Raw genomic sequence first — 26,913 nt, 5'->3', positions numbered from 1 at the left:
CTGCACGCCAGCCTAGGCAACAGAGCAAGACTCCATCTCAAAAAAAAAAAAAAATGACCAGGCGCAGTGGCTCACACCTGTAATCCCAGCACTTCTTGAGGCTGAGGCCAGTGGATCACGAGGTCAAGATATTGGTACCATTCTGGCCAACATGGTGAAACCCCGTCTCTACTACAAGTACAAAAATTAGCCTGGCATGGTGGCGCACCTGTAGTCCCAGCTACTCCGGAGTCTGAGGCAGGAGAATCGCTTGAACCTGGGAGGCAGAGGTTGCAGTGAGCCGAGATTGCACCACTGCACTCCAGCCTGGGTGACAGAGTGAGACTCTGTCTCAAAAAAAAAAAACAAAACCCAAAAACCAAAAAAAAAACCCTCAGGAGAGTGAAATGTTGAATTAAAAAGATGGAAAGGGTTATGTCAGGCAAATTCTAAAGAGCAGAAAGCTGGGGTAACCTCGTTAATATCAAACAAACTAGCCTGTAGATCAAAATGCGTTATTAAAGATGAATGCGGCCTGGACACAGTGGCTCATGCCTGTAATCCCAACACTTCGAGAGGCTGAAATGGGAGAATCATTTGAGCCTAGGAGTTTGAGGCCAGCCTGGGCAAAATAGTGAGACCCTGTCTCTATGATTTTTTTTTTTTTTAAATAACCAGGTGTTATGGCATGCACCTGTAGTCCCAGCTACTTGGGAGGCTGAGGCAGGAGGATCACGTATGCGCAGGAGTTGGAGGCTGCAATGAACTATGATCACTTTACTGCACTGCAGCCTGAGTGACAGTGAGACCCCTGTCTCAGAAAAAAAATAAGGTGAAGTGTGTCAGTGTATGATGATAAAATATTCCATTTTCCAGTAAGATAGAATAATTATTGGCCAGGCACAGTGGCTCACGCCTGTAATCCCAGCAGTTTGGGAGGCCAAGGCGGGCAGATCACTTGAGGCTAGGAGTTCAAGACCAGCCTGGCCAACATAGCGAAAGCCCATGTCTACTAAAAATACAACAACAACAAAAAACTAGCCAGGCACAGTGGTGCACACCTGTAGTCCCAGATACTCAGGAGTCTAAGGCCCAAGAATCACTTGAGCCCAGGTGGCGGAGGTTGCAGTGAGCCGAGATCACACCACTGCACTACAGTTTGGGTGACATAGTGAGACTCTTTCTCAAAAAAAAAAAAAAAAAAGAATTCTTAACTACTTAACTTGTATGCATTCTCAAATCTGTCTTCTTCTAACCTTCACTGTCACACTTGAGTTCAGACCTTCATCCGCCCCTCTACTTCCATCCTCATTGCAGTTCATTCTCCACTCAACTGACAGTGTGGTCAGCCTAAAATTCAGATGGCTCTTGATGAGAAAGCCCCGATTCCTGAGCTTGATGGACTCCATCTAGTGGAGTCTCACCTTCACTAGACCCAGCTCCCCCACCTCTATACTCCATCATGGTGAAAGCTATGCTTGGGTTCTCCAAAACACCACATTTCCTCTGGTCTCCAGGCCTTTAAACAGCTGCTCCATATTCCTGGTCTGATCTGTTTTTCTCTTACTTGCCTAGTTGGCTGACTCCATCAGGGCTTGACTTCAATGCCTTCTCCTCTGGGAATCCTTCTTTGACCTTCCTCTTTTGGATGGGGACTCATCCTATTCTGCTTTTATGAACCCACCGTGTATTTCCTAGCAATATTTCACATTTTATCATTGCCTTTTTACTTGCCTGACTCCAGTGAGTAAGCTGTGAACACCTCGAAAGCAAGCACTGTGTCATTCATTCATGATGTCAACAAATATTTATCAAGCACCTACTATATGCCAGGCATTCTTCTAAGAGCTAGAGATAGAGCAGTGAACAAAAAAGTTAAGCAAACACACCCCTGCCTTCATGCCACTCTCATTCTAGCCAAGGGAGCCAAACAACAAACTGGGTAGGTAAGGAAAATAGATGGTTTAATAGAAGATAATAGGTGTTTGCAGAGAAGTAAAGCAAGGAGAAAGATAGGGAGTAAGGGGTGGATGTGAAATTTTAAATAAGATGATCAAGGGAAAGTCTCAGCAAGAATATGACATTTGGCCGGTCACGATGGCTCACACCTGTAATCCCAGCACTTTGGGATGCCAAGGTGGGCAGATCACCTGAGGTCAGAAGTTCAAGACCAGCCTGGCCAACCTGGTGAAACCTTGTCTCTACTAAAAATATAAAAATTAGCTGGGCATGGTGGCAGGTGCCTGTAATCCCGGCTACTCTGGAGGCTAAGGCAGGAGAATCGCTTGAACTCAGGAGGTGGAGGTTGCAGTGAGCCAAGATCGCGCCATTGTACTCCAGCCTGGACGACAGAGTGAGACTCTATCTCAAAAAAGAAAAAAAAAAGAATATGACATTTAAGCAGAAACTTGAAAGAGGTGAGAGAGTGAGCCATTCAAACATCTGGAGGAGGCACTCCTGGGTATCTACCCAAAGAAAAAGTAGTCATCCTATCAAAAAGATGCCTGCACTTGTATGTTCATCACAGCACTATCCACAATAACAAATTCATGGAATTAACCTAAGTGCGCATCAAGAGTGGATGGGATAAAGAAAACGTGGTGTAAGTGTATATATATATATGTGTGTGTGTGTGTTTGTGTGTATATATATATATATATATATACATACATGTCATGGAACACTATGCAACCATAAAAAAGAATGAAATCATATCCTTTGCAGCAACATAGATGTAGCTGGAGGCCATTATCCTAAGTGAATTAACAAAGGAACAGAAAACCTAATACCACATGTTCTCACTTATAAGTGGGAGCTAAACATTGGACATAGAAATGGAAACAATAGACACTGTGGACTACCAGAGTAGAGAGAGAGGGAGGAGGGTAAGGGTTGAAAAGTGCCTACTGGGTACTATGTTTACTATTTGGGTGATGGGTTCAGTAGAAGCCCAAACCTCAGCATTATGCAATATATCCATGTTACAAATATGTACACTACCCCCTGAATCTAAAATTTTTAAAAATATAAAAAGAGAAAGATACCTAAAGGAAGAGTATTCAAGAGAGAAGGAACAGCCAGTGCAAAGGCTCTGAGCAGGAGCAGGCATGGACGGTTCACAGATCAGCAGCGAGGCGCATGTGGCTGGATTAAATAAGATGATCAAGGAAAAGTCTCAGCAAACAATATGACATGTGGCTGGAAGTTCTGGAAGCTCAGAAAGCTATTATTGGATTGCAAGACCCATCGCAAGGATCTTGGACTATTATTTTGGGTGAGATTGGAAGCTTCCAGAAGATTTTCAGCAGAGAGATGGCACACCCTGACTCCAATTTAAAGTAACATGATTTTAAATAATTTAGTATTTTAAAAGCAGTCACTCTGGATGGTGTGTTGATAAAAAGCTGAGGGAGGCAAGGAGGGGGAACTGGGGAACCAGTTAGGAGGCCATTGCACTAACCTTATCAAGAAAGGAAGTTGGCTTAGAACAGGGAGGTAGCTGTGGAGGTGGAATCTGGATATGATTTGCTAATGGATTGAATATGGTGGATCAGAGAAAGGGGTAAGTAAGGTGTTTGGCCTAAGCAACTGTAAGGATGGAGTTATCATTACCAAGAAGGAATAGATGCTGGATGAGTGTATGGGTGATGGTGGTTACACAAGAGGATCAGTTCAGTTGGGTCATCTAAATTTAAAATGCTTATTAGACATCCAAGTGGTATGTCAAGTAGGGAGCTGGATATACAAAGTTGGAATTGAGGGAAATTTTTGGTTTGGAGATAGAAGTTTCAAACAGCCAAATTAGCATGTAAATGCTATTGAAAGCGCTGAGGATGGAAAACTCTCCAAGAAAGTGACTACATATAGGAGAAGTTATATCAACTGTACTCAGCACAGTGCCTGGGGGCAATTGAAGTTTATAATTTATAGATCCTGGTTTATTAGGCTGTTCTTGCCTTGTTTTAAAGAAATACTGGAGACTGGGTAATTTATAAAGAAAAGAGGTTTAATTGGCTTTTGGCTGTACAATATCTGCTCAGCTTCTGGTGAGGCCTCAGGGAGCTTTTGCCCATGACGGAAGGTGAAGCAGGAGCAGGCACATCAGTGGGCAAGAGTGGGAAAAAGAGAGTGAGGTGAGAAGGTCCTAGACTTCTAAACAACCAGATCTTGCATTAACTAACTAAGCAAGAACTCATTTATCACCAAGGGGATGGTGCTTAAACCATTCATAAGGGATATGGCCCCATGATACAGTTACCTCCCTCAGACCCCATCTCCAACACCATCAATCACATTTCAACATGATATTTGGAGGAGACAAACACTCAAACCGCATCACCTGATAACCTTTAAAAGAGCAATTTCAATAAAGTAACAATGGCAGAAGTTAGGTTTCAAGGCATTAAAGGTATAAGAGAGAGGAAATTCAAATTAAGAGATAAGTAGAGCTGTGGCTAGAGTCATAACGATCTGGTTATATTTGTAGCTTGATTGAAGAAATGAAAGAAAGGAGTGAATAATGGCTTAGGGTACCTACAGTGTGGGAAGAGGGTCAGAGACCGAAGGAAATGAGAGTGAAGGAAGACAGGTTTTTGAGAAGTAAGGGAGACAACTTTTCAACAAAATGGAAAGTAATATTCTCTGAAGGCAGTAAGGGCCCAGGACACCAGGATAGGAGATTGAGGAGGAAGAACACATTTTTAAAAATCTAGACTGTGGCAGGGATGGAAGGCAGTGTTGGCTGACAGAGAGTCACATGAGGCAAATGAAAAGGTGAGAAGGGCCCAGGCACAGTTGGAACACAGGTCTCCAGTGGGTGTGGTCAGTTGGCACCTGTCCCTGGCTGTGTGAAAGCAAAGACCAAGGAGACTCGTAAAACCTGCAGTTCAGAGTGACCATGAGGTCCCTGGGTGGTTGGTGTGATCACAGAGGTGTATTAAACACACTACTTGCACTGGCAATGAACATTCTGAAAAGGGAATTAAGAGAACAAAACCATTTACAATAGCATCAAAAAGGATTAAATGCTTAGGAATAAATTTAGCCAAAAAAATGCAAGACATGTACACTGAAAATGAGAAAACATTATTGAAAGAAATTAAAGATCTAAGTAAAAAAGATATCCTGTGTTCATGGATTAGAGGACTTAAGAGTGTTAAGATGGCATTTCTTCCTAAATTGATCTAGAGATTCAATGCAATCCCTATCAAAATGCCAACTGCCTTTTTTTTTTTTTTTTTTTTTTTTGCAGAAATGGAAAAGCTAATCCTAAAATACATATGAAATTCAAGGGACACAAAATAGCCAGAACAGTATTGAAAAAGAACAAAGTTGCAAGACTCACACTTCCCAGTTCTAAGACTTACTACAAAGCTATAATAATCAAAGCAGTATAGTGTGGCACAAAGATAGACGTGGAGATCAAAGGAATCACATTTAGAGTCTAGAAACAAACCCTCACATTTATAGTCCATTGATTTTTGACAAGAGTGACAAGACAATTCAATAAGGAAAGAATAGTCTTTTCAGCAATGGTGCCGGGACACAGATATCCACATGAAGAAGAGTGAATTTGGACCTCAACCTTATACTATACAGAAAAAAAATTCAAAGGGCATCAAAGACCTAAATATAAGAGATGAAACTATAAAATTCTTAGAAAACACAGGGGTAAATCTTCATGACCTTGGATTTTGCAATGGTTTCTTAGATATGACTTCAAAACCACAAATAACCAAAGAAAAAATAGCTACTTTGTATTTTACCAAAAAGAAAAACTTTGATGCTTCAAAGGACATTATCAAGCAAGTGAAAAACAACCCACAGAATGGGAGAAAATATTTGTACATCATATGTCAGAAAAATGTCTTAGTATCCAGAATATGTAAAGAACTCTTATAACTCAAAAATAAGAAGACAAATAACCCTTTTTTTAATGGTCAAAAGGGTCGAATAGACTTTTTTTTTCAAAGAAGATATAAAACGGTCAATAAGCAAATGAAAAGATGCTCAACATCTTTAGTCATTAGAGAAATGCAAATTAAAACCACAGTGGCCACTTCACACTCCTACTAGGATGACTAGAATCAAAAAAAGCAGACAATAACATGAGTTGGCCAGGATGTGGAGAAATTGAAACCCCGGTTCATTGCTGGTGGGAGTGTAAAATGGTACAGCTGCTTTGGAAAATAGTTTGGCAGTTCCTTAGAAAGTTAAACATAGAGTTACCATATGGCCCAAGGATGAGTAATTCTACTCCTAGGTGTATACCTCAGAGAATTGAAAACATATGTTCATATGAAAATTGTACATGAATATCCACAGCAGCATCATTCATAATAGCCAAAAAATGGAAACAACCCCAATGTCCATCAGCTTGAAAAGGAATAAACAAAATGGTCAAAATGAGGAGACCACACCTTGAAGAGACACATTAAAGCAGCACATACATCCAGTTGCTCCAAAGACCTGAAAGGAGAGGTCTGGGGGCTGGAAGACATTGTGCAGGAGAGAGAATCACACTGAAGCCTAGGAAAGTTGAAGCCAGAACATTCTAGAGGAAGGCCAATCAGTAGCATCTCCAGGCAGAGAAACACACCTAGACAAAGACTTAGAGGCAGGAAAGCCTATTCAATGTGCAGAGGACAGGAAGAAGAGACCCTCAAGGAAGGAGCATGAGGGATGAGGAGTCATGGTAGGTGGACAACACCCCAAAGGCTCCTGGTTCAGGACTGGGGCAAACTTTGGACATTTGGTTGACAGCAGATCCAAGGGTTCACTACCCACCTGCCTCATGGTAGAAAAGCAGATGTGAGATCTGTTTGCCTAACTTTAGCCCCATCATTCTTCAGACCACAGTACTGGCTTCTAACTTTCTCAGAAAAGGAGGCAAGTATTGGTCCCTTGGCCAGACCAGCAGAACCTATGCACATGACCCAGTATTTTCAGTGAGATAAACACCTTCCCCTGGAAAGGAAATCCCACTCAGGGGCCCTCCTCACCTGCCCCAGCCTACCCTGCATGGCTGCATGGCTTAGGACTGCCATGTGGCCTCTGCAGGTCCTGGCATTCTAGGTCTCATTGTTTCACTCCCTAACAGACCTCAGAAAGGAGAACCTCTAACTCCCAGTGACATTTAGCTTCCCTCTTTAAACATCTGGGTCACAGATATGCTCAGTTAATTAATGTTCTTAGTGCTGCTCATCTGCCTGCTGGATAATAGATTGATTCATAATTTCAGTAAGCAGCTGTGTATATCTTTCCCTGAACATAAAGGCAGCTTGCTGTCATTCATCACTTTGCATTTGGAGAATTTAAATATATTCAGGCAGACATTGTTTAGGGAGGGGGAGGGAGGGCTTCTGATTTTCTTACCATTTTGCTTCTAATGACTTTGATTTGGAACTAATTGGGGTTTAAAGCACACGTTAACCACATCTCTCTCAAGGGCACTTAATAAACTCCCTGTCCCTTGTTCAAGGAGACCAGCCAGGCCCTCCTTTTGGGATAAGAGCCAAGAGCTTCTGAGTGCCTTTCACCAAGAAATGAGAACCCTATGCAGAGAATCTTATCTGCCAGAAAAGAGCCACTCCTGTCCCTGAGCAGAGCTACTTATTTCATTCCTGGGCAGAATATGCTCAAGCTTTCTGGAGGAGGTGGGGTTCTCCTGGCAATCTGGGAGGGGGCTCTTTTGCTGCTCAGCTGCTGGGCCATGGCAGCCAACCATCAGGTATTCGGTGACCAAAAGAAAGCGGCCAGCACCCAGCCAGGTGACCAGATGTCTTCATGCCTCAGTTTCCTCATCTATAAAATGTAAAGAATAATAAAACATATCTTGCAGAGTTGTTGGGAAAATTGCATTATTCTCTTTACAATGGTTAGAAATGATGCAGAGTGTTTTTTTTTTAATTTATTAGGCAACAGCTGTGTAGATGTGGCTGCCTTTTCAAATGATGCCATTCACCACAGTTATGTGCTCAACCCCAAACACGTTTTGAGCACTTGGTCTGTGATTTGCTCCTAGTAAGGAAGGAAATCAATTAGGCACAGCCCCTCCCTCTCAGGAGTGTGAAAGATGGGTGAATGGATGCATTTTTTTTTATTTTGGAATATGATTCTTAAACAATATAATTTTCCTTCCCCAGGAAAGTAAAGGCAGCAGAGGTGAGGCTACTAGCATAGTACAGGCCCTGTTGTGGGAAGGTTGCCAGGCAACACCTTCCCTGTATCAGTCAGGAATTGCTGCATAACAACTACCCCAAAACGTAGTGGCTTAAAACAATATGCATTTTTTATTGCTCACGAGTCTACAGGTCAGCTGGATGGTTCTCTGATCTGGACTAGGCTTGGCTGATCTAGGCTGGATTCATTCGTGCATCTCCTATCAGCAGCTGGCAGGTTGGCTGAGGGCTCCCTGATCCAGGTTGGCCTCATCCATTTGGTTAACTGGTGGTTAACTAGCAATTGGTTGGGCCACATGACTCTCATCCTCAAACAGGCCAGCCTGGGCTTATTGTTCCAAGAGACTGAAAGGATTCATACAAGGCTAAAAGTCTAGTCTAGGAACAGGCGCCTCACTTCTGCTCCATTCCATTGGCCAAAGCAAGTCACAGGGCCAACCAACATTCAAGGGATGGGGGAACAGACTCCATTTCTTGATGGAAATTGCTTCAAAGCCATCTTGCCATGGGTGTATAGAAGGAATAGCAGAGGATGTGGTCAGTTTTGCAACCTACCACAATCATCCAGCATTTGTTGTTGTATATAGAGCATAAAGCAAGTACTAGGATTATGTTGCCCACTTACGATATTTTTGCTCTGCTCTTTCATTATTATAAATTCTGTTGCAATAAATACCCTACCCATGAATTTTTTGTTTGCAATTCTGATTATTTCCTTCTGATAGAGTGTATTAGTCCAGTCTCATGCTGTTAAAAAAGACATACCCAAGACTGGGTAATTTATAAAGAAAAAGAGGTTTTAATGGACTCATAGTTCTACATGGCTGAGGAGGCCTCGCAATCATGTTGGAAGGCGAGGGAGGAGCAAAGGGATGCCTTATGGGGCGGCAGGGAAGAGAGCATGTGCAGGGGAACTGTCCTTTATAAAACCAGCAGATCTCATAAGACTTATTCATTATCATGAGAACAGCATGGGAAAAACCTCCCTTCATGAATCAATTACCTCCCACCGGGTCCCTCCCACAACACATGAGGATTATGGGAGCTACAATTCAAGATGAGATTTGGGTGGGGACACAGCCAAAACATATCATGGAGTTCTACAAATGGATTCTTTTTAATTTCTATTTTGATTCAGGGGAGTACATATATAGGTTTTTAACAAGGGTGTATTGCATGATGCTGAGGTTTGGGGTATGCTTGAAATCGTCACCCAGGGAGTAAGCATAATACCCAATAGGTAGTTTTTCAACTCTTGCCTTTCTTTCTCCCTCCCTCCTTTTGGCATTCCCAGTGTCTGTAATTTCCATCTTTATGTCCATGAATACCCAATATTTAGCTCCCACTCACAAGTGAGAACATCATACAGTATTTGGTCTTCTGATTCTGCATTAATTCTCTTAGGATAATGGCCTCCAGCTGCATCCATGTTACTACAAAAGACATGATGCTGTTCTTTTTCATGGCTGTATTGTATTCCATGGTGTATAGGTACCACATTTTCTTCATCAAATTCACCATTTATGGGCACGTGGGTTGATTGCATACCTTTGCTATTGTGAATAGTGCTGCAATGAATGTGTAAGTGCATGTGTCTTTTTGGTAGAATGATGTCTTTTCCTTTGGGTAGATACCCAGTAATAGGATTGCAGGTCAAACAGTAGTTCTACTTTTAGTTCTTTGATAAGTCTCCAAACTTCTTTCCACAGTGGATGAACTAATTTACATTCCCACCAACAGTGTATAAGCATGCCTTCTTCTCTGCAGCCTCATCAACCTCTGTTATTTTTTGACTTTTTAATAATAGCCATTCTTGCTGGTGTGAGATGGTATCTCATTGTGGTTTTGATTTGCATGTGTCTGATGATTAGTGATGATGAGCATTTTTTCACATGTTTGTTGGCCACTTGTATGTCTTCTAGTGAGAGTGTCTGTTCATGTCCTTTGTGCATAAAAGTGGATTAATTGAATCAAAGACCATGAACATTTTAAAAGAACAAAGTATATATTTAGAAATCTCCTTTTTGAAAGGTTGTAGTAATCTACCCTCCCTCCAGCCCAATAGTGAGAGGGCCCATCTTAGACTTCAGTCACCAAAATGTGGTGAATAATCTCTGATTTTAGTTTCAGTTTTTGGGTTTTTTTTTTTTTTTTTTTTGGTTTTGGTTTGTTTTTTGAGACAGAGCCTCACTCTGTTGCCCAGGCTGGAGTGCAGTCGCACAATCTCCGCTCACTGCAACCTCCGCACCCCCAGGTTCAAGCAATTCTCCTGCCTCAGCCTCCTGAATAGCTTGGATTATAGTTGCTCACCACCACACCCAGCTGATTTTTGTAGTTTTAGAAGAGACAGAGTTTGGCCATGTTGGTCAGGCTGGTCTCGAACTCCTGGCTTCAAGTGATCTGCCTGCGTCAGCCTCCCAAAGTGCTGGGATCACGGGCATGAGCCACTGAGCCTGGCCTAATCTCTTTTGTAAAACGTGGTATCTCATTATTTTAGATTTTTGTTTCTTTTCATACCTATGAGGTTGAGTACTGTTTAATGTCTGTTTCTTCTTCAGTGAATGGCTTCTTTGAGCCTTTTGCAGCAGGGTAGATTTAGTCAATCCCCCTTTGTAAGTGGAGAGGAAATGGAGACTCAGGTTACTTGTTCAAGGTGGCCCAGCCAGCTGAAAGTAGAGCCATTTAGAAATTAGACATCCAGCTTCTTCATCTATTTCTTCTCCCCGACGTTGCTGAACAGAAGACTAGGTCCTAAAACACTGACTGAGGATATGCTTAGATAAAAGATCAGGGCCGGGCGCGGTGGCTCATGCCTGTAATCCCAGCACTTTGAGAAGCTGAGGCGGGCAGATCACGAGGTCAGGAGTTCAAGACCAGCCTGACCAACATGGTGAAACTCCATCTCTACTAAAAATAAAAAATTAACCGAGTGTGGTGGTGCACGCCTGTAATCCCACGTACTCAGGAGGCTGAGGCAGGAGAATTGCTTGAACCTGGGAAGCGGAGGTTGCAGTGAGCTGAGATTGTGCCATTGCACTCCAGACAGGGCAACAGAGTGAGACTCTATCTCAAAGAAAAAAGGAAAAAAGATCAGAGAGTTGCCCTGGGGACTCTGTATCCAGGCTCAGAAGCCTGGGTGGCTTTCTGGAACAGGGCTGTCCTGTGAGGTGAGCATATGGCCTGAGTGACAGGCTGGGATGGTGGCCAGGACCGTGGTATTGACAAACAGCAGGAGTAAAGCCGAGAGACCTGAGCCCTGCTTCCTCCCATGTCTCACTCCTGCCTCCCACTTCCATTCCCCTGCTGCTCTGGTCTCTCGACAGCTTGCCAGCTACACCAAGGAAGGCTTCCTGCACTTGGGTGCCCTGGGGACCACCACACTCCTCCCTGATACCCGCTGCCTGGTGGACAACTCCAAGAGTCGGCTGCCCCAGCTCCTGGACTGCGACAAGGTCAAGAACAGCCTGTACAAGCGCTGGAACTTCATCCAGGTGAGTGCTGTATGGACAGAGCCAGCACCCAGAGTAGCTGCAAGAGGCTGCAGACCACAGAGGGGAATCCTGCTTCCCCAGGGGTCCCCAGCAAAGAGCGACCCTGAACCCAGGTCTCCCTGCCCCGGGCTGGGCTTGTGGACCCAAAGCACTTCCTGGGGGCAGCTGTGGAGTTTCTGCATGGAGTAGCATTTCTGATTCCTACGTCAGTGCTAGGCTGGTTGAGCTCTGATCAATCCTGAGATAGGAGTGAGGGGGGACTTCCTTGAAATACACTAAGTACCCACAGCCAGTGGGGTTGAGACCATCAGACCAAGAATATCCCAGGAAACTCAACATCCTGACCCCATCCTGACCCCATCCCCCACCAATGCTCCTCACCTGATTCAGATACTCCAACTGGGTGAAGCTTATTTAGGTTCTGACTTCAGAGTCCTCAGAGGAGGTCCTTATGCTTCCCTGCCCCAGTCTCATGCAAAGAATTTTGGTGGAATTGATTCTCTGCAAGAAGCTATGTGCCAGGCGCCATGATAGTTAAGCCTCTCTCTTTCTTTCTCTCTCCTATTGCACTCTTTCTCTCTCCCTCTCTCTCCCTCTCTCCCTCTCTCTCCCTCTCTCCCTCTATCTCCCTCTCTCTGCCTCTCTCTCCCTTTCTCTCTTTCTCTTCTCTGTCTTGTCTCTCCTCTATCTCCTGTCTTCTCTCTGTTCCTCTCTTCTCTTTTTTCTGTCTCTCTCCCCTTTATCTCTTTTTCTCTCTCCTCTATCTTCTCTCTTCTCTCTCTTCCCTTTTTCTACCCCTCCTCCCTTTGTCTTCTCTTTGTCTCTTTCTTTGTCTCATTCTCTCTCCTGTCTCTTTCTCTTCTGTCTCTATCTTCTCTCTTTCTCCTCTCTTCCCTCTTTTTCTCTCTCTCCTCTTTCTGTCTTCTCTTTGCCTCTTTCTCTGTCTCTCTCTCCTCTTTCTGTCTTCTCTTTGCCTCTTTCTCTCTTTCTCTTCTTTTTCTTTTTCTCTTTCTCCTCTCTCTGTATCTCTCGCTGTCTCTCTCTCCTCTCTCTCTTCTCCTCTCTCCTCAATTTTGCCCCCTCCCAGAATGGAGCCATCATGAACAAGGGCACGGGACGCTGCCTGGAGGTGGAGAACCGCGGCCTGGCTGGCATCCACCTCATCCTCCGCAGCTGCACAGGTCAGAGGTGGACCATTAAGAACTCCATCAAGTAGAGGGAGGGAGCTGGAGCACTGGAGCCTGGCCCCCAGGACATGGCTGCTCCCCCCAACATCTGGACCAGCTGCCCTGGCAGAGAGACAGCAAGGGGCCGGCAGGTGCTCAATGGGCCCCCCAGGGCTTCTCCAGGGCAGCACAGGGACCCCGGATGAAGACTCTGTCCCCCCTCAGGCATTCAGCTGCCCACAAGTTTCCTGCACCCTGGAAAAGCCCCCCACCCTTCCTCTGGGAAACTGAGAGCTGTCTTCCACAGCCTCTGATGTGGAGCTGGTACTGAGGAGCAAGACTGTCCAGTTCTCCTCCACATCTCCCATCCCAGAATCAGGATCTGGGACTGGCAGGGTCCCCTCCTGTGTCTCATCTCTTGCAGCAGCAGCTGCTGAACTCCAGCCATCAACACGGTGGGAGGCAGCGGGGGCTTCAGCCATGTCCTAGCTCCCCACCCTAAAAGGAGGCAGTGAGGACCGGGCACTATTTCCTCCGAGGTTACTTCTATCCAGATGACACCTGCCTGTTCACGCCCCAAGGCAGCTACTGCCCCTAACCCTTCCCACCAGGGTAGCTTTGGGCACTGCAGCTCTGGACTTTTCTGGCCCCTCCTGAGATGACCTGATGGAGCTGATGCTTTCTCTCCTAATCACCTGGGCACTAGGCTCTTATCAGTGTGCTTGGGCCAGCTCTCCTGCCTGTGTCTAGAGGAAGCCAGAGACAGAAATAGGCTAAGCCTGCAGTCGGATCTCAGCCACAAGGGCCCCGCAGGATGGAGCTGGGTCCAGGACCAGGGAGCCCTGACTCCCAGAGGCTGCCACCGGGGAGAAGCAGCGGTCCTCCATCCAGAACCTAAGGGCTGAAGCAAAGGCTGCCAGGACCCTTGAAGATGCTTTTGGCTCACCTCATTTCACCCCACGCTCTGCTGGCTGGCAGAGGAGAAGGCAGTCGTTTCCTCTCTGAAGAGTATTTTTTTTCGATTGCCCTCTGGTTAGGGTGCACATATAAATCAGAGTTAATATATGAACGCGTGTGCATGCACAAGCCTGTGTGTGCCTGCGTGCTGTGCGTGGCAGGGTGTGTGTGTGTGTGTCTGGCTGTGCGTTCCAGAGTGTGTGACGATGCTGACCTAGCTGTGTGGCCTTGGGCTTGCTGCTTCATTACTCACCTGGATGGGGACGAGGGATGAGAAGGGTGTGGGTTTGGCTCCATGTCACTGGCCGGAAGGATGTGTCTCAGCCCTGCCCTGTGGGGTGCCCCCGCTGGGAGGCTGTCCCATCTCCCAGTCCCCATCTCTTTTTCCCCACACTGTCCCTGGCCAAGCCCTGCCCAGAGCTGAACCCTGTAGCTGCCCCCTTGCCCTGTGTGGGATTCGCAGTGTCTCATTTGGTGACATCTTACTGGTGATCATCTCCTCACCCCATCTCCCACCTTGTGGAATAAATACATGTTAGCACTTCCCAGAGCGGCCTCCTTTGTGTCTTGATTTCTCCAGAACTGGAGGTGGGGAGGGGAGTGATGGAGATGTAGGAGGAGAGCTTCTTTGGCTTTGAGGGTTTAGTGTTACTTATTTATCTATTTATTTGAGATGGGGTCTTGCTCTGTGGCCCAGGCTGGAGTGCAGTGGTGCAATCATGACCCACTGCAGCCTCAAACTCCTGGGCTCAAATGATCCTCCCACCTCAGCCTCCTGAGTAACTGAGACTACAGGTACACATCACCGTGCCTGGCTAATTTTTTAAAAAAGATTTTTTAGAGATGGAATCTTGCTATGTTGCCCAGGCTGGGCCTGAACTCCTAGCCTCAAGAGATCTTCCCACCTTCACATCTCAAACTGCTGGGATTTCAGGTGTGAGCCACTGCATCCAGCTAATTAAAAAAAAAATTGTAGAGAGGGGTCTTGCTATATTGCCCAGATTCATTTCAAACTCCTGGCCTCAGGCAGTCCTTTCACCTCAGCCTTCTGAGTAACTGGAACCACAGGCACAGGCCACTAGACCTGGCTGATTTTTGAGAAACAGGTTCTTGCTATGTTCCCCACTCTGGTCTTGAATTCCTGGCCTCAAGTGATCCTCCCACCTCAGCCCCTCAAAGTGCAGAGATTACAGGTGTGAGTCAGTGCACCAGGTCTGGGTTTGCTCTTAGTAAAGGCAAAAGGCCCCCGCACACTGGGGCTGACTAAGGCAATGCCGGTCTACCCTCGCACTCGCCTTTTCCCCCTCAAAGCAGGACAGAACTGGACACCTGACCCTCGCTTACTAACCCTTGTGTGTCCCAGGTTAGGAACGTCAGGTTGGCACAGAAAGCTGTAAGGAAGGGGCGACTTACCATGGGACTTGGCCTGATCCAGCCGCTTCCTGCCACTATCCAGAAAATTCCACCTTTTTTTTTTTTTTTTCACTCTTCTCACCCAGGCTGGAGTACAGTGGCGCAATCTTGGCTCACTGCAAACTCTGCCTCCCAGGTTCAAGTGATTCTCCTGCCCCAGCCTCCTGAGTAGCTGGGATTACAGGCGTCTGCCACCACACCTATTTTTTTTTTTTTTTTTTTTTTTTTTTTTTTTTAGTAAGAGACGGGGTTTCACCATGTTGGCCAGGCTGGTCTGGAACTCCTGAACTCAAGTGATCCTCCACCTCGGCCTCCCAAAGTGCTGAAGTTACAGGTATGAGCTACTGCATCTGGCACCCCCTCTTTTTTAGGGCCACACAGTGGCAGGACAAGATGGCCCGCTTTGCTTGTTTATGTGGCGTGGGGGATGCTGGCTCAGGACCCCTGAGACTCTCTGGTACCAGCACATGTGCTCTGAGCTCTGAACCTTGGTTATAAGGTCCAGTAGCCTGGAGGTGCTGTTCACATCAGAACCATCTGTCAGCAGCTTCCCGCCATGGGATCAGGATACCTGGGGAGACTGCTCAAAGCATGAGGTCAGCATCCCAGGGCAACACCCTCTTGACCCCATGGGGTCCCATCTGGGCTTGATGGCACTGGGAGTGGCCATGGACCAAGGGAGTGAAGAAGAATTAACAAAGCAAGAGAAAGGGAGGAAGAGAAAAGAGAAGCAGGACCCTGGTGGGGAGGAAAGGATCGGTCCTAAGTCCTTCGGGAGAATTTAAAAGCTCTGGATGGCCGGGCGTGGTGGCTCACGCCTGTAATCCTAGCACTTTGGGAGGCTGAGGCGGGTGAATCACTTGAGGTCAGGAGTTCAAGACCAGCCTGGCCAACATGGTGAAACCCCATCTCTACTAAAAATACAAAAATTAGCCAGGCGTGGTTGCGTGACCCTGTAATCCCAGCTACTCGGGAGGCTGAGGCAGGAGAATTGCTTGAACCCAGGAGGCGAAGGTTGCAGTGAGCCGAGATGGCGCCACTGCACTCCAGCCTGGGCGACGGGGCAAGACTCCGTCTTGAAAAAAATAAATAAAATAAAAGTTCTGGAGATCGTAGGAGTTCGAGACCAGCCTGGACAACATGGAGAAACCCCATCTCTGCTAAAATATACAAAAATTAGCTGGGCATGGTGGCAGGCACCTATAATCCCAGCTACTCAGGAGGCTGAGGCAGGAGAATCTCTTGAGCCCAGGAGGCGGAGGTTGCAGTGAGCCGAGACTGCACCACTGCACTCCAGCCTGGATGACAGAGCGAGACTCTGTCTCAAAAACAAAAACAAGGCCAGGCACCATGGCTCATGCCTGTAATCCCAGCATTTTGGGAGGCCAAGGCGGATCATGAGGTCAAGAGATAGAGACCATCCTGGCCAACATGGTGAAACCCCATCTGTACTAAAAAAAAAATAGGAAAATTAGCTGGGCATGGTGGCGTGCGCCTGTTGTCCCAGCTACATGGGAGGCTGAGGCAGGAGAATCGCTTGAACCAGGGAGGCAGATGTTGCAGTGAGCTGAGGTCACACCACTGCGCTCCAGCCTGGGTGACAGAGTGAGGCTCTGTCTCAAAAAAAAAAAGAAGAAAACAAAAAGTTCTGGAGACCCCATGTCTCTGCACAAGGATGGCCAGGGCAGCAAACTCCAAGCCTTGAGCTGAAGGGAAATCTCACACTCCTTCATTATGTCAGTCATTGGCATCATCTATAGTTTGAGAAGTGACAGATCCATTTCCTGACCTGAGCACCCTCCATGGTCCCCTCTGCCGTGGGGGAGAATGCAGGCCAGGACAGGAGGCTGGGCTCTGGCTATGTCACCCTCCTGCCCTGCCCAGCCCCTTCCCCTCACACCAGAACTCCTGCCCTCCCCTAGCTGTGACCATTTCTTTCTCTTTCCTCTAATTTCTTTTCCACTCAATGTATATGGCAAAAAAAACACAAAAAACAAAAAACAAAAAATGTTGCAGATGGTAGTCCTGGTAAATGCTCAAGCTGTCAAGCCAATGCCTTTGAATCTCTGTTATTTCAGACATCTCACATGTTTTCTTTCTGGTTAGATGGGTGCTGGGGGCTAAGGAAAGAGAAGAATCGGAAAAGATAGAATCAGCACACTGGGGGCCAGACACTGCCCTTATAAGCCACTCCAAGCCTTTTTATGTGAGTTTCTGAAGCCATTTTTTTCATCTGATATTTTTTCTACCATCCTTGAAAAACAACCCAGTTTCCTAAAGTGAGGGAGGCCCCTGAGCAGAGCAGGTCACTCGCCCAGGGCTGCAGTGAGTGAGTTATCATTGATTGACGTGCTATTTCTCCTCCTTCCTCTTTGCCAATGCTTTTCTGGGAAGGGTAGGGTCACAGCCAGCCAGGAAAAGGCTTGCAAGGGGCTTGGCGCCTGTGTAGGGAACTAGGCATTTCATGAAGCCTTCCCAGGCTTCAGTAAGCCCAGCAGCTGAAGCCAGGAGCCCAGTCCCTGCTGAGTGTCAGGATGTCAGCCTCACGTTTCCATCTGAGCTCCCTGTGCCTGCCAATGATCAGTTCCTGATGTCCCACAATCATGAATCTCTGAGTGTCTTGGCTTCCCTGTTTTTTCACTTCTCAGATAAGTCTCCTTAGACCCAAGTTTGGGGATCACTGCTCAACCCCAAAGTGCAGAGGTGCATTTCAGTTCTGTTCAACAAATATATTTGGACACCTCTGTGGTTTGCTTCTTATGATTTCTTTTTTCTTTTCTTTCTTTCTTTTTTTTTTTTCTTTTTTTTTGAGACGAAGTCTTGCTCTGTCCAGCCCAGGCTGGAGTGCAGTGGCACAATCTTGGCACACTGAGACCTCTACCTCCCGGGCTCAAGCGATTCTCCTGCCTCAGCCTCCCGAGTAGCTGGGATTACAGGCACCTGCCACCACGCCAGTCTAATTTTTGTATTTTTAGTAGAGATGGGGTTTCACCATGTTGGCTGGTCTCAAACTCCTGACCTCAAGTGATCCGCCCAACTCAGCCTCCCAAATACTGGGATTCCAGGCGTGCGCCACTGCGCCTGGCCCTTATGATTTCTTGGGAAGGGAAAGGAGAGAGAGAGAGAGGAAAGGAGGGAGAGAGGAGATTGAGCTAAAATGTGTTAAGTGTGAGGCACTGTGATGAAGAGAGAAGCAGCATGGTTTTTGCCCTTGGAAGCTCCTATTTAAGAGAAGAAAACAGACACTGTAGCAGGACGAGTCACAGATAAAACTCCTCAGACACCAGATGAAAGAAGGAAGAGGTTTTTATTCGGCCGGGAGCGTCGGCAGACTTCGCATCTTAAGAGCCGAGCTCCCTGAAAAAGAAATTCCTAGCCCTTTTAAGGGCTTACAACTCTAAGGGGTCCACATGAAAGGGTCATAATAGATCAAGTAAGCGTGAGGAACATGACTGGGGGCTACATACATCAGCTAACAGAACAAAAAGTTTTACAGTGCTTTCTCATACAATGTCTGGAATTTACAAATAACACCAGTAGTTTTGGTCGGGGGTTAATATTATTATTATTATTATTTTAACCACCAGGGCCAGGTGGTGGTGCCAAGGTCATCTAGCTATTTATCTTACTTCTGTTTCTTTCCAACTTTTTGCTTTCTCCCTTTTCTCCTGTCTTATAAACTAGGGAAAAGGGAGGGTTGGGGAAAAGCTGGGAAGGACAACAGGAGAAGTGGTGGTCTCATTCCAACACAATATATTGGGCTTCCGCCCTGTAGCCCAAGCAGTCATGAAATGGGGTCTATGCCTATTGGCATGAATAGGGCTCCAGGCATATTAGAAAATTCCAGTGTTCTTTCCCCCAAAGAGGCCCCAGCCGATGGATGGACCTCACACATGTGGCTTCCAGCTTGACCTCCTCTGCTGGGTATTGATACAGCCTCCCAATACTGATTAGCCAAAAACAAGGAACCAAGAATGGAAACAAGGAGAGCCAGACAGGGATCAATCGATAATGCTGTGGATGGTTCCAGAAGACAGGATACTGTCCAGCCTCACCAGAGATTATTATCATCCTTAATACATGGTTGATGGGCTCATATTCCTCCAGGAACACAACTGCATCTTACCCACTCCCCTAGTGGACGCCCACCTACCTGTCCAAGTAATCAGTCAGTATCTGCTTGATAAACTCTAGAGACAGGTTGTTCTAAGGCAGGAAAACTCTTTCTGACAGTGAGCCAAGCATGATCTGAATCTCAAGAATGTCTTCCCACTGTCCCTCCCTCTGGAGGCTGAAGACAAGACTAAGCTTTCTGTCACCTGATGAGATTTAAACCTACAGTGAAGGCTGGGCAAGGCACCTCACACCTGTAATCCCAGTGCTTCCGGAGTACAAGGCAGGAGGATGCTTGAGGCCATGAGTTTGAGACCAGACTGGGCAAAATAGTGAGACCTCTGGCCGGGTGTGGTGGTCATGCCTATAATCCCAGCTCCTTGGGAGGCCAAGGAGGCTTGATCACCTGAGGTCAGGAGTTCGAGATCAGTCTGGGCAACATAGTGAAACCCCGTCTCTACTAAAAATACAAAAAAATTAGCTGGGCATGGTGGCACACGCCTGTAATTCCAGTTACTCAGAGGCTGAGGCAGGAGAATCGCTTGAACCTGGGAGGTGGAGTGTTGCAGTGTGCCGAGATTGCACCACTGCACTCCAGCCTGGGTGACAATGGGAGACAGAGCAAGACTGTCTCAAAAAAACAAAATGATACAATACAAACAACAACAACAACAAAACCCAAATAGTGAGAACTTGTCTCTACAAAACAAAAAATTTAAAAACTACCCCGGTTGCAGTGAGCTGTGATTACATCACCACACTCCAGCCTGGGCATCAGAATGAGACCCCTGTCTCTAAAACACAAAAAAAATTTAAGCTATAGGATGCCTGAAAGTCAGTGGGCCCCTTTAAGCTTGAACACAGCTGCCATAACTATAAGGGGAACAACCTCTATTCCGTGGGCAGCACCTTGATCAGTGGATAGAATTCATTTCTGCCACCTGGAGAAATGGTTAACTTTCTTGGCTAGAGAAGCCATATGCCATTTCCTGCAGGATGGGGTGTATATTGTTGACAATTTTAATCTAGTGTGTCCTTTTTTCTTTTTTTTTTTTTTAAGAGGCAGTGTCTTGTTCTGTCACCCAGACTGGAGTGCAGTGGTACAATCATAGCTCACTGCAGACTTGAACTCCAAGGCTCAAACGATCCTCCTACCTCAGCCTCCCAAGTAGCTGAGGCTACAGGTGCACATACTGATACAGGAGTTAAGAAGAAATTACTTAGGTAGATAGTAAGGGCAAAGAAGTCCTCGGTAACATTTTCCTTTTAATAAAAAGCAACCCCCAAATGATTTTCTTTTCTAACAAAGAGCAGCCTGTGAAATCAAGCTTCAGACAGAGACAAGCAAGCTGGAAGCTTGCACTGGTGAATGCCGGCAGCTGTGCTGACAGGATAAGGCTACCTGGGAATCGGCATGTCCAACACAGCAGCTCCATCTTCCCTTCTCTTTGCCAAATCATGTGGACAGTAAGGAGAAGACAATATGGCACCAGCCAGGCAAAGACCCCATTTGCATAATAAGGTTAGAATGGGGTGACCAGCCTCCCCTGGCACACTATGTAAACGTCACACCTGGCTGAACCAATCTGTGGGCCTTATGGAAATCAGACACCATCTCCTCAAGCCTGCCTATAAAATCTGGTGTAGTCCAAGGGCTGGATTTTCTTTTTCAGGAATCCCTCTCTCTCACAAGGGAGAGACCTGTTCTCCTTTCTCTTTCTTTTGCCTATTAACCCTCCGCTCCTAAACTCACTCCTCCTGTGTGTCTGGTCCGTGTCCTTAATCTTCTTGGTGTGAGACAATGAACCCTGGGTATTTACCCCAGACAACGACACTGCTTCAATACCACCTTACCCGGCTATTTTTTTTTTCTTTTGTAAAGATGAGATCTCACTATGTCACCCAGGCTGGTAGTATTTCTTAAATAAAGTAATAAGTGGCATCCTTCTAAAGAAAAAAAAAAAAAAAACTCTCACAGACCCTCAGGGCTGACCTAATTTATTTTTTACTATAGTGTTTCTCAAATATGTGTAAACATAAAATGGCTTCTACTCATAGGTCTATTGCAGCTATAATATAAGAATAAATTTACAAGTCGATATGAACAAACCAACAAAGTAGATAAAATTTCAGTTAACAGTATTCATTTAACCTGGTGGCACTGTCACTCACCGAAATGGAATCGTTGCTGCTTCTGATGTGAATGTGGAACCAACTGAACCAGCAGAGGTTCTTCTGTGTCTCATGATAACCTGATTCTCCCTCTAGTTTCCTGTACTCTGGAGTATTTTGGAAATGTTTACTCACCATTCATTTACCCCATATTTATTGAGCACCTACCGTCTCTCTAGGGTGTAGTAAATTAGTAAGCAAAGAGGATAGAAATCCTGCTCTCTGGGAATTTATATTCTAGCAGCTTTCCTGAGCAACAAACACATTTCTATTAAAATCTCCACCCTCAGCCAGGTGCAGTGGCTCACGCTTGTAATCCTAGCACTTTGGGAGGCCAAGGTGAGTGGATCACCTGAGGTCAGGAGTTCAAGACCAGCATGGCCAACATGGTGAAACCCCATTTCTACTAAAAATACAAAAGTTAGCTGGGCGTGATGGTGAGGACCTGTAATCCCAGCTACTTGGAAGGCTGAGGTGGAGGTTGCAATGAACCGAGACTGTGCCACTGCACTCCAGCCTGGGCAACAAGAAGGAAACTCCGTCTTGACAAAAACAACAACAACAACAAAAAAACCACCACTCTCTTCTTGCTTTTACACCACTCTCTTCTTCTTTTTATGACAATTCCCGTAGAACAACTTAGCCCCAGGGCTGTTGGCACACAAACACATGAACTAAAGCCACGTTCAGTACTCATCTGGGCCATCCAGGTAATGCAGAAGATGCTCATATTATTTTTTTTTTTTCGAGACAGGGTCTCACTCTGTCTTCCAGGCTGGAGGGCAGTGGCATGATCTAAGCTCACTGCAACCTCTGCCTCCCGGGTTCAAGCGATTCTCCTGCCTCAGCCTCCTGAGTAGCTGGGGCTACAGGCGTGTGCCACCACACCTGGCTAATTTTTGTATTTTTAATAGAGATGGGGTTTCACCATGTTGGCCAGGCTGGTCTTAAACTCCTGACTGCAAGTGAATGGCCCATCTCGGCCTCCCAAAGTGCTGGGATTACAGGAGTGAGCTACTGCACCTGACCTAATTTTCCGATAATCACCAAAATAAAGACAAAAAAACTTTGAAAATCTTACAGACATCTTGTACATGCAAAAGTCAGAGGCTGCCTAGATGCCTGCAAATCCCTAGTTGGAGAAGCACAGCTTGAGTCACTTTCCATTACACACACGTCCTTTTATCTTGTTGAGAAGTTTGATAAGGAGGTGCTACCAACAAACCAACTGCAGCTCTTATCTCTAAGAGAAAAAATTACCCACAGAGTGGGTGTTTCTAACTCTTGCTTTTCTTCCTATCTTACCTTGTGGGGAAAAGAACTGTCTTAGTCCATTTGAGTTGCTGTTATGGAAAACCTGAGGCTGGGTGCTTTTATAAAGAAGTGAGGTTTATTTGGCTTACGGTTCTGCTGGCTGCATAAGAAGCATGGTGCCAGCATCTGGTCTGGTTAAGGCTGTGGGCTGCTTCCACTCATGGGGGAAGGTGAAGGGGAGCTGATGTGTGCAGAGATCACCTTGTGAGAGAGAGAGAAGGCAAGAGACAGAGGAGGAGGTTCTAGGCTCTTTTAAACCACCAGCTCTCACAGGAATAAATACAGCAAGAACTCACTCATTACCCAAGCCAGGACCAAAACACCTCCCAACCAGGCTCCACCTCCAACTCTGGGGATCACATTTCAACATGAGATTTGGAGGAGGCAAATATCCAGACTGTATCAAGAACAAAATCTCACAGTTTGTTGGGTAGGACATTGGAAAGCTTGGTCAGAGTGAGGTATAGGGATACTTGGTGGACTTCATCTATATCGATTGTACTAATCTTTTTCCTGAATACATAGTTCATTGGTAGCTAATATTATATCTGCTCCTCCAGTCCTGAGAGTGTGGGCTGTCCTTCACTGTGCCACTTGGAAAGGCAGAAAAAGGTAAAGCTTTTGGTGGGATGGTTGCAATAGGCCCTGGGCAACAGCATGAGCTTTGGGTATTGAGATTTCTACAGAGGCCTGCGGCACAGCCACTGGTTAGTTATGAAGCGGAGCACTTGTAATCCCACCATGAAGATAAAAAAAGGAAGATATAGGCTTCTCAGTTTTTCAGTTATTCCCCAGGCATTTTGCCCTTGAAAATACACAAAGAATGAAATCTCCAGTCCTAGCCCAAGGCACCAAACCAAACTTCTGGTGCCAGAGGCTACACCTCTTGATTTCTCTGCCTCGATACAAGATGCAACCTCTTTGATTCGGAATTTGTGATACTTGAGTTTAACATATGCCTAAACGTTTGCTCATATAAATAAGGCTCAGAAAATGAAAAATTTTTTTAAAAAGCTATTTACCTGTGTGTTTTCTCAGTGCTTCAGAGGCCTCCCTTGGGATGGATCCTATCTGTCTGCTATTTGTACCCACTTCATTGAAGAGTGTTCTCCGCCTGGGGCTCATGTGGGAACTAGAGGAAAGTTCTGGTTCAGGTGTACCCTGAGACTGCGCTGATATCACCACTGTTTTATAATTCAAATTCCCTTTGCCCCCAAAAGCTCAGACCCAACCTACTATAAACGTGCCCAAATTAATGGGGTTCTAAGTACTTATCAAAGCCATTACCATAATTATTTTATTTTATTTTATTTTTCAGAGATGGGGTCTTGCTCTGTTGCCCAGGCTAGAATGCAATGGCACAATCATAGCTCACTGCAGCCTTGAACTGCTGGGATCAAGCAATCCTCCTGCCTTAGCCTTTGGAGCAGCTGGGACTACAGACACACACCACCATGCCTGAATAATTTTTAAATTTTTCGTAGAGACAGGGTCTTACTGTGCTGTCCAGATTGGTCTTGAACTCCTGGCTTCAAGCGATCCTCCTGCCTCAGCCTCCCAAAGTGTTGGGATTACAGGCATGAGCCGCCACGCCCAACCTCACAATTCATTTAGAGGGTAGAATCTGGCACTGGCCCCTGGAAAGAAGCTGTTTTTCTTTCTGGAGAGTTTGCGTGAGGTTCTAATCGGTAACCAGCCGAAGGCACAGTGACAAAGCAAAGGAAACCTGCAAGAGGTTGGGAAGAAAGAAAACCAGAGACTCCTGATTCCCATCCACCCTGCCAGCCTCCAGAGACTGAGGCAGGAGGATCGCCTGAGCCCAGGAGGTCAAGGCTGCAGTAAGCTATGATCACGCCACTGTACTCCAGCCTGGGCCCCAGAGCAACACCCTGTGGATTAGTCTGTTCTGACACTGTTATGAAGAACCTGTATGCAACCATCCATGATGACCCTCCGTGCTCTTCCGAGCTCCCCCAGTGCATGTGACAATATCCCAGAGGTGTCATCCAAACTCGTGCCTCACTCTTGACTGCTGTGAGATAAGTATGAGTGATGACAGCTTCCTGGAAGAAAGCCCCTCGATCTTTACGGAGGACATAGCCACTGCTTTCCATTGGTGTCTTGGGAAGAACTTGCTGTTGTGTTATTGTTTTGCTTTGTTTTAAGATATCTGCTTTTTAAAAGAATTTCCCAGAGGGGTGAAGAAGTTGAGCACCAGAGGCCAGATGGGGAAGGTGACTATTTCTCTCAAATACAGGGAAGGCTTTTGGTTTTGTTTGGGATTGTTTTGTTTGTTTTGTTTTGTTTTTATTGCTTTCCCTGGATTTATCTTGTGGGTATGCTGGTTTATCAGGCTGCTGTTAACTGCATTGCCTGGGGATATTTTCTGATAGGGTAGATTCAAGCATGGTGCCCAGTGAGGAGGGCAGAAAAGGATAATTGTCACTGTTAACCATAAGTACCACCATGATTTGAGCACTTCCTATGTGCCAGGCACTATGCAAAGGGTTTTTTGTTTTTGTTTTTGTTTTTTTTAAACGGAGTTTTGCTCTGTCACCCAGGCTGGAGTGCAGTGGTGTGATCTCGGCTCACTGCAACCTCTGCCTCCCAGGTTCAAGCGATTCTCCTGCCTCAGCCTCCCGAGTACCTGGGACTAACAGGCGTGTGCCACCACACCTGGCTAATTTTTTTTTTTTTTTGTATTTTTAGTAGAGACGGGGTTTCACCATGTTGGCCGGGATGGTCTCCATCCCTTGACCTTGTGATCCACCTGCCTCAGCCTCCCAAACTTCTGGGATTACAGGCGTGAGCCACCACGCCCGGCCTGCATAGTTTTTTATAAGCACCTTCTCTTTTCATCCTCCCAGCAAGCTTATGGGCAGGTGCTATCATTTTCTCTTTATAGATGGGAACACTGAAACTCAGGGAGATTAATAACCTGTCTCAATATCACATAGTCTGTACCTGGCAGGTTTGGGTTTCAGACCTCAGTCTATCTCACTCAGATCTCTTGTTCTGGGCTGGGCATGGTGGCTCATGCCTGTCATCCCAGCACTTTGGGAGGCCAAGGCAAAAAGGTCAGTTGAGGCCAGGAGTTCAAGACCAGCCTGGGCAACATAGCAAGACCCTGTCTTTACCTTAAAGAAAAATCTCTTGTTCGGTACCACTAGGCTATACTGCCTGCCATGTGGCTTTGCTCTGCTGTCCCTGTTCTAACATGAAAACCTTAGATGAGAGAGGAGGAGGGAAGTGAGGATCTGCAGGAATATGTCTAGATACATTGCTGTGGACCCTTAAATGCTAAAGGAGCAGAGATTCATTGGGGGGTGTGTGTGTGTGTGTGCGCACACACACACGCACATGCACTCAGGCCCTGGGAGGAGCTTCATTCCAAAGGAAAAAACAACTGCTTTACAACAGCCAAGTGCTGCCTCAACCTCCAACCTCCTGTCACACTTCTGCGTCTGTCTTTCACCTTAAAGTGCCAACAAATGTGCACTTTAAGGATTCTCAAAGAGTGACGAGTTCTCCCTGAAATAGCTCAGAGAGTCCTCCGCAGGCTGAGAAAATAGTCTGACTCACGTGAGATTAAAAAGTTTTTTGGTAAATTGCAAAATAATTAAGAAGTTCATTCAAGAAAAAATGATAGTCCAGGTAAGTAATAATGGAAATAAAATAGCATCAATAATCCTACCACCCGGAGAGATTTAAACTACGGTTTCACGTCATTCTGAACCTCCTTTCCCAATAAGACTTGTGTGTAGATGCATACAACCTCATACATGATACGCAACAGGGTCAGGACACAATTACCTTTAATGGAATAGCTTTGAGTTCCTGCATTTTCGTCATCAAAACCAGCTGTACTAGGCCAGGCATGGTGGCTCATGCCTGTAATCCCAGTACTTTGGGAGGCTGAGGTGGGCGGATCACGAGTTCAGGAGATGGAGACTACCCTGGCTAACACGGTGAAACCCATCTCTACTAAAAATACAAAAAATCAGCCAGGCGTGGTGGCGGGGGCCTGTAGTCCCAGCAACTCGGGAGGCTGAGGCAGGAGAATGGTGTGAACCCAGGAGGTGGAGCTTGCAGTGGGCAGAGATCGTGCCACTGCACTCCAGCCTGGGC

At 46.1% G+C, this 26,913-nt stretch overlaps 1 protein-coding gene across 2 annotated transcripts in view; it reads left to right on the top strand.

Moving 5' to 3' along the window:
* The window catches only part of LOC129398161 (polypeptide N-acetylgalactosaminyltransferase 17-like), a 71,950-nt gene extending 57,627 nt beyond the window's left edge, over window positions 1-14,323 (top strand). For both annotated transcript variants that reach the window (XM_055114552.2, XM_055114554.2), the window contains 2 exons: window positions 11,483-11,650; window positions 12,738-14,323. In XM_055114552.2, the coding sequence (XP_054970527.1) occupies window positions 11,483-11,650; window positions 12,738-12,866 (297 nt within the window). In that variant the 3' untranslated portion in view covers window positions 12,867-14,323. The remainder of the gene's footprint in view (window positions 1-11,482; window positions 11,651-12,737) is intronic.
* Window positions 14,324-26,913: the final 12,590 nt, after the last annotated feature.

Source organism: Pan paniscus, chromosome 6, assembly GCF_029289425.2.
Source record: "Pan paniscus chromosome 6, NHGRI_mPanPan1-v2.0_pri, whole genome shotgun sequence".
Taxonomy (NCBI): domain Eukaryota; kingdom Metazoa; phylum Chordata; class Mammalia; order Primates; family Hominidae; genus Pan; species Pan paniscus.
This window is presented reverse-complemented; position numbering and strand designations above follow the sequence as displayed.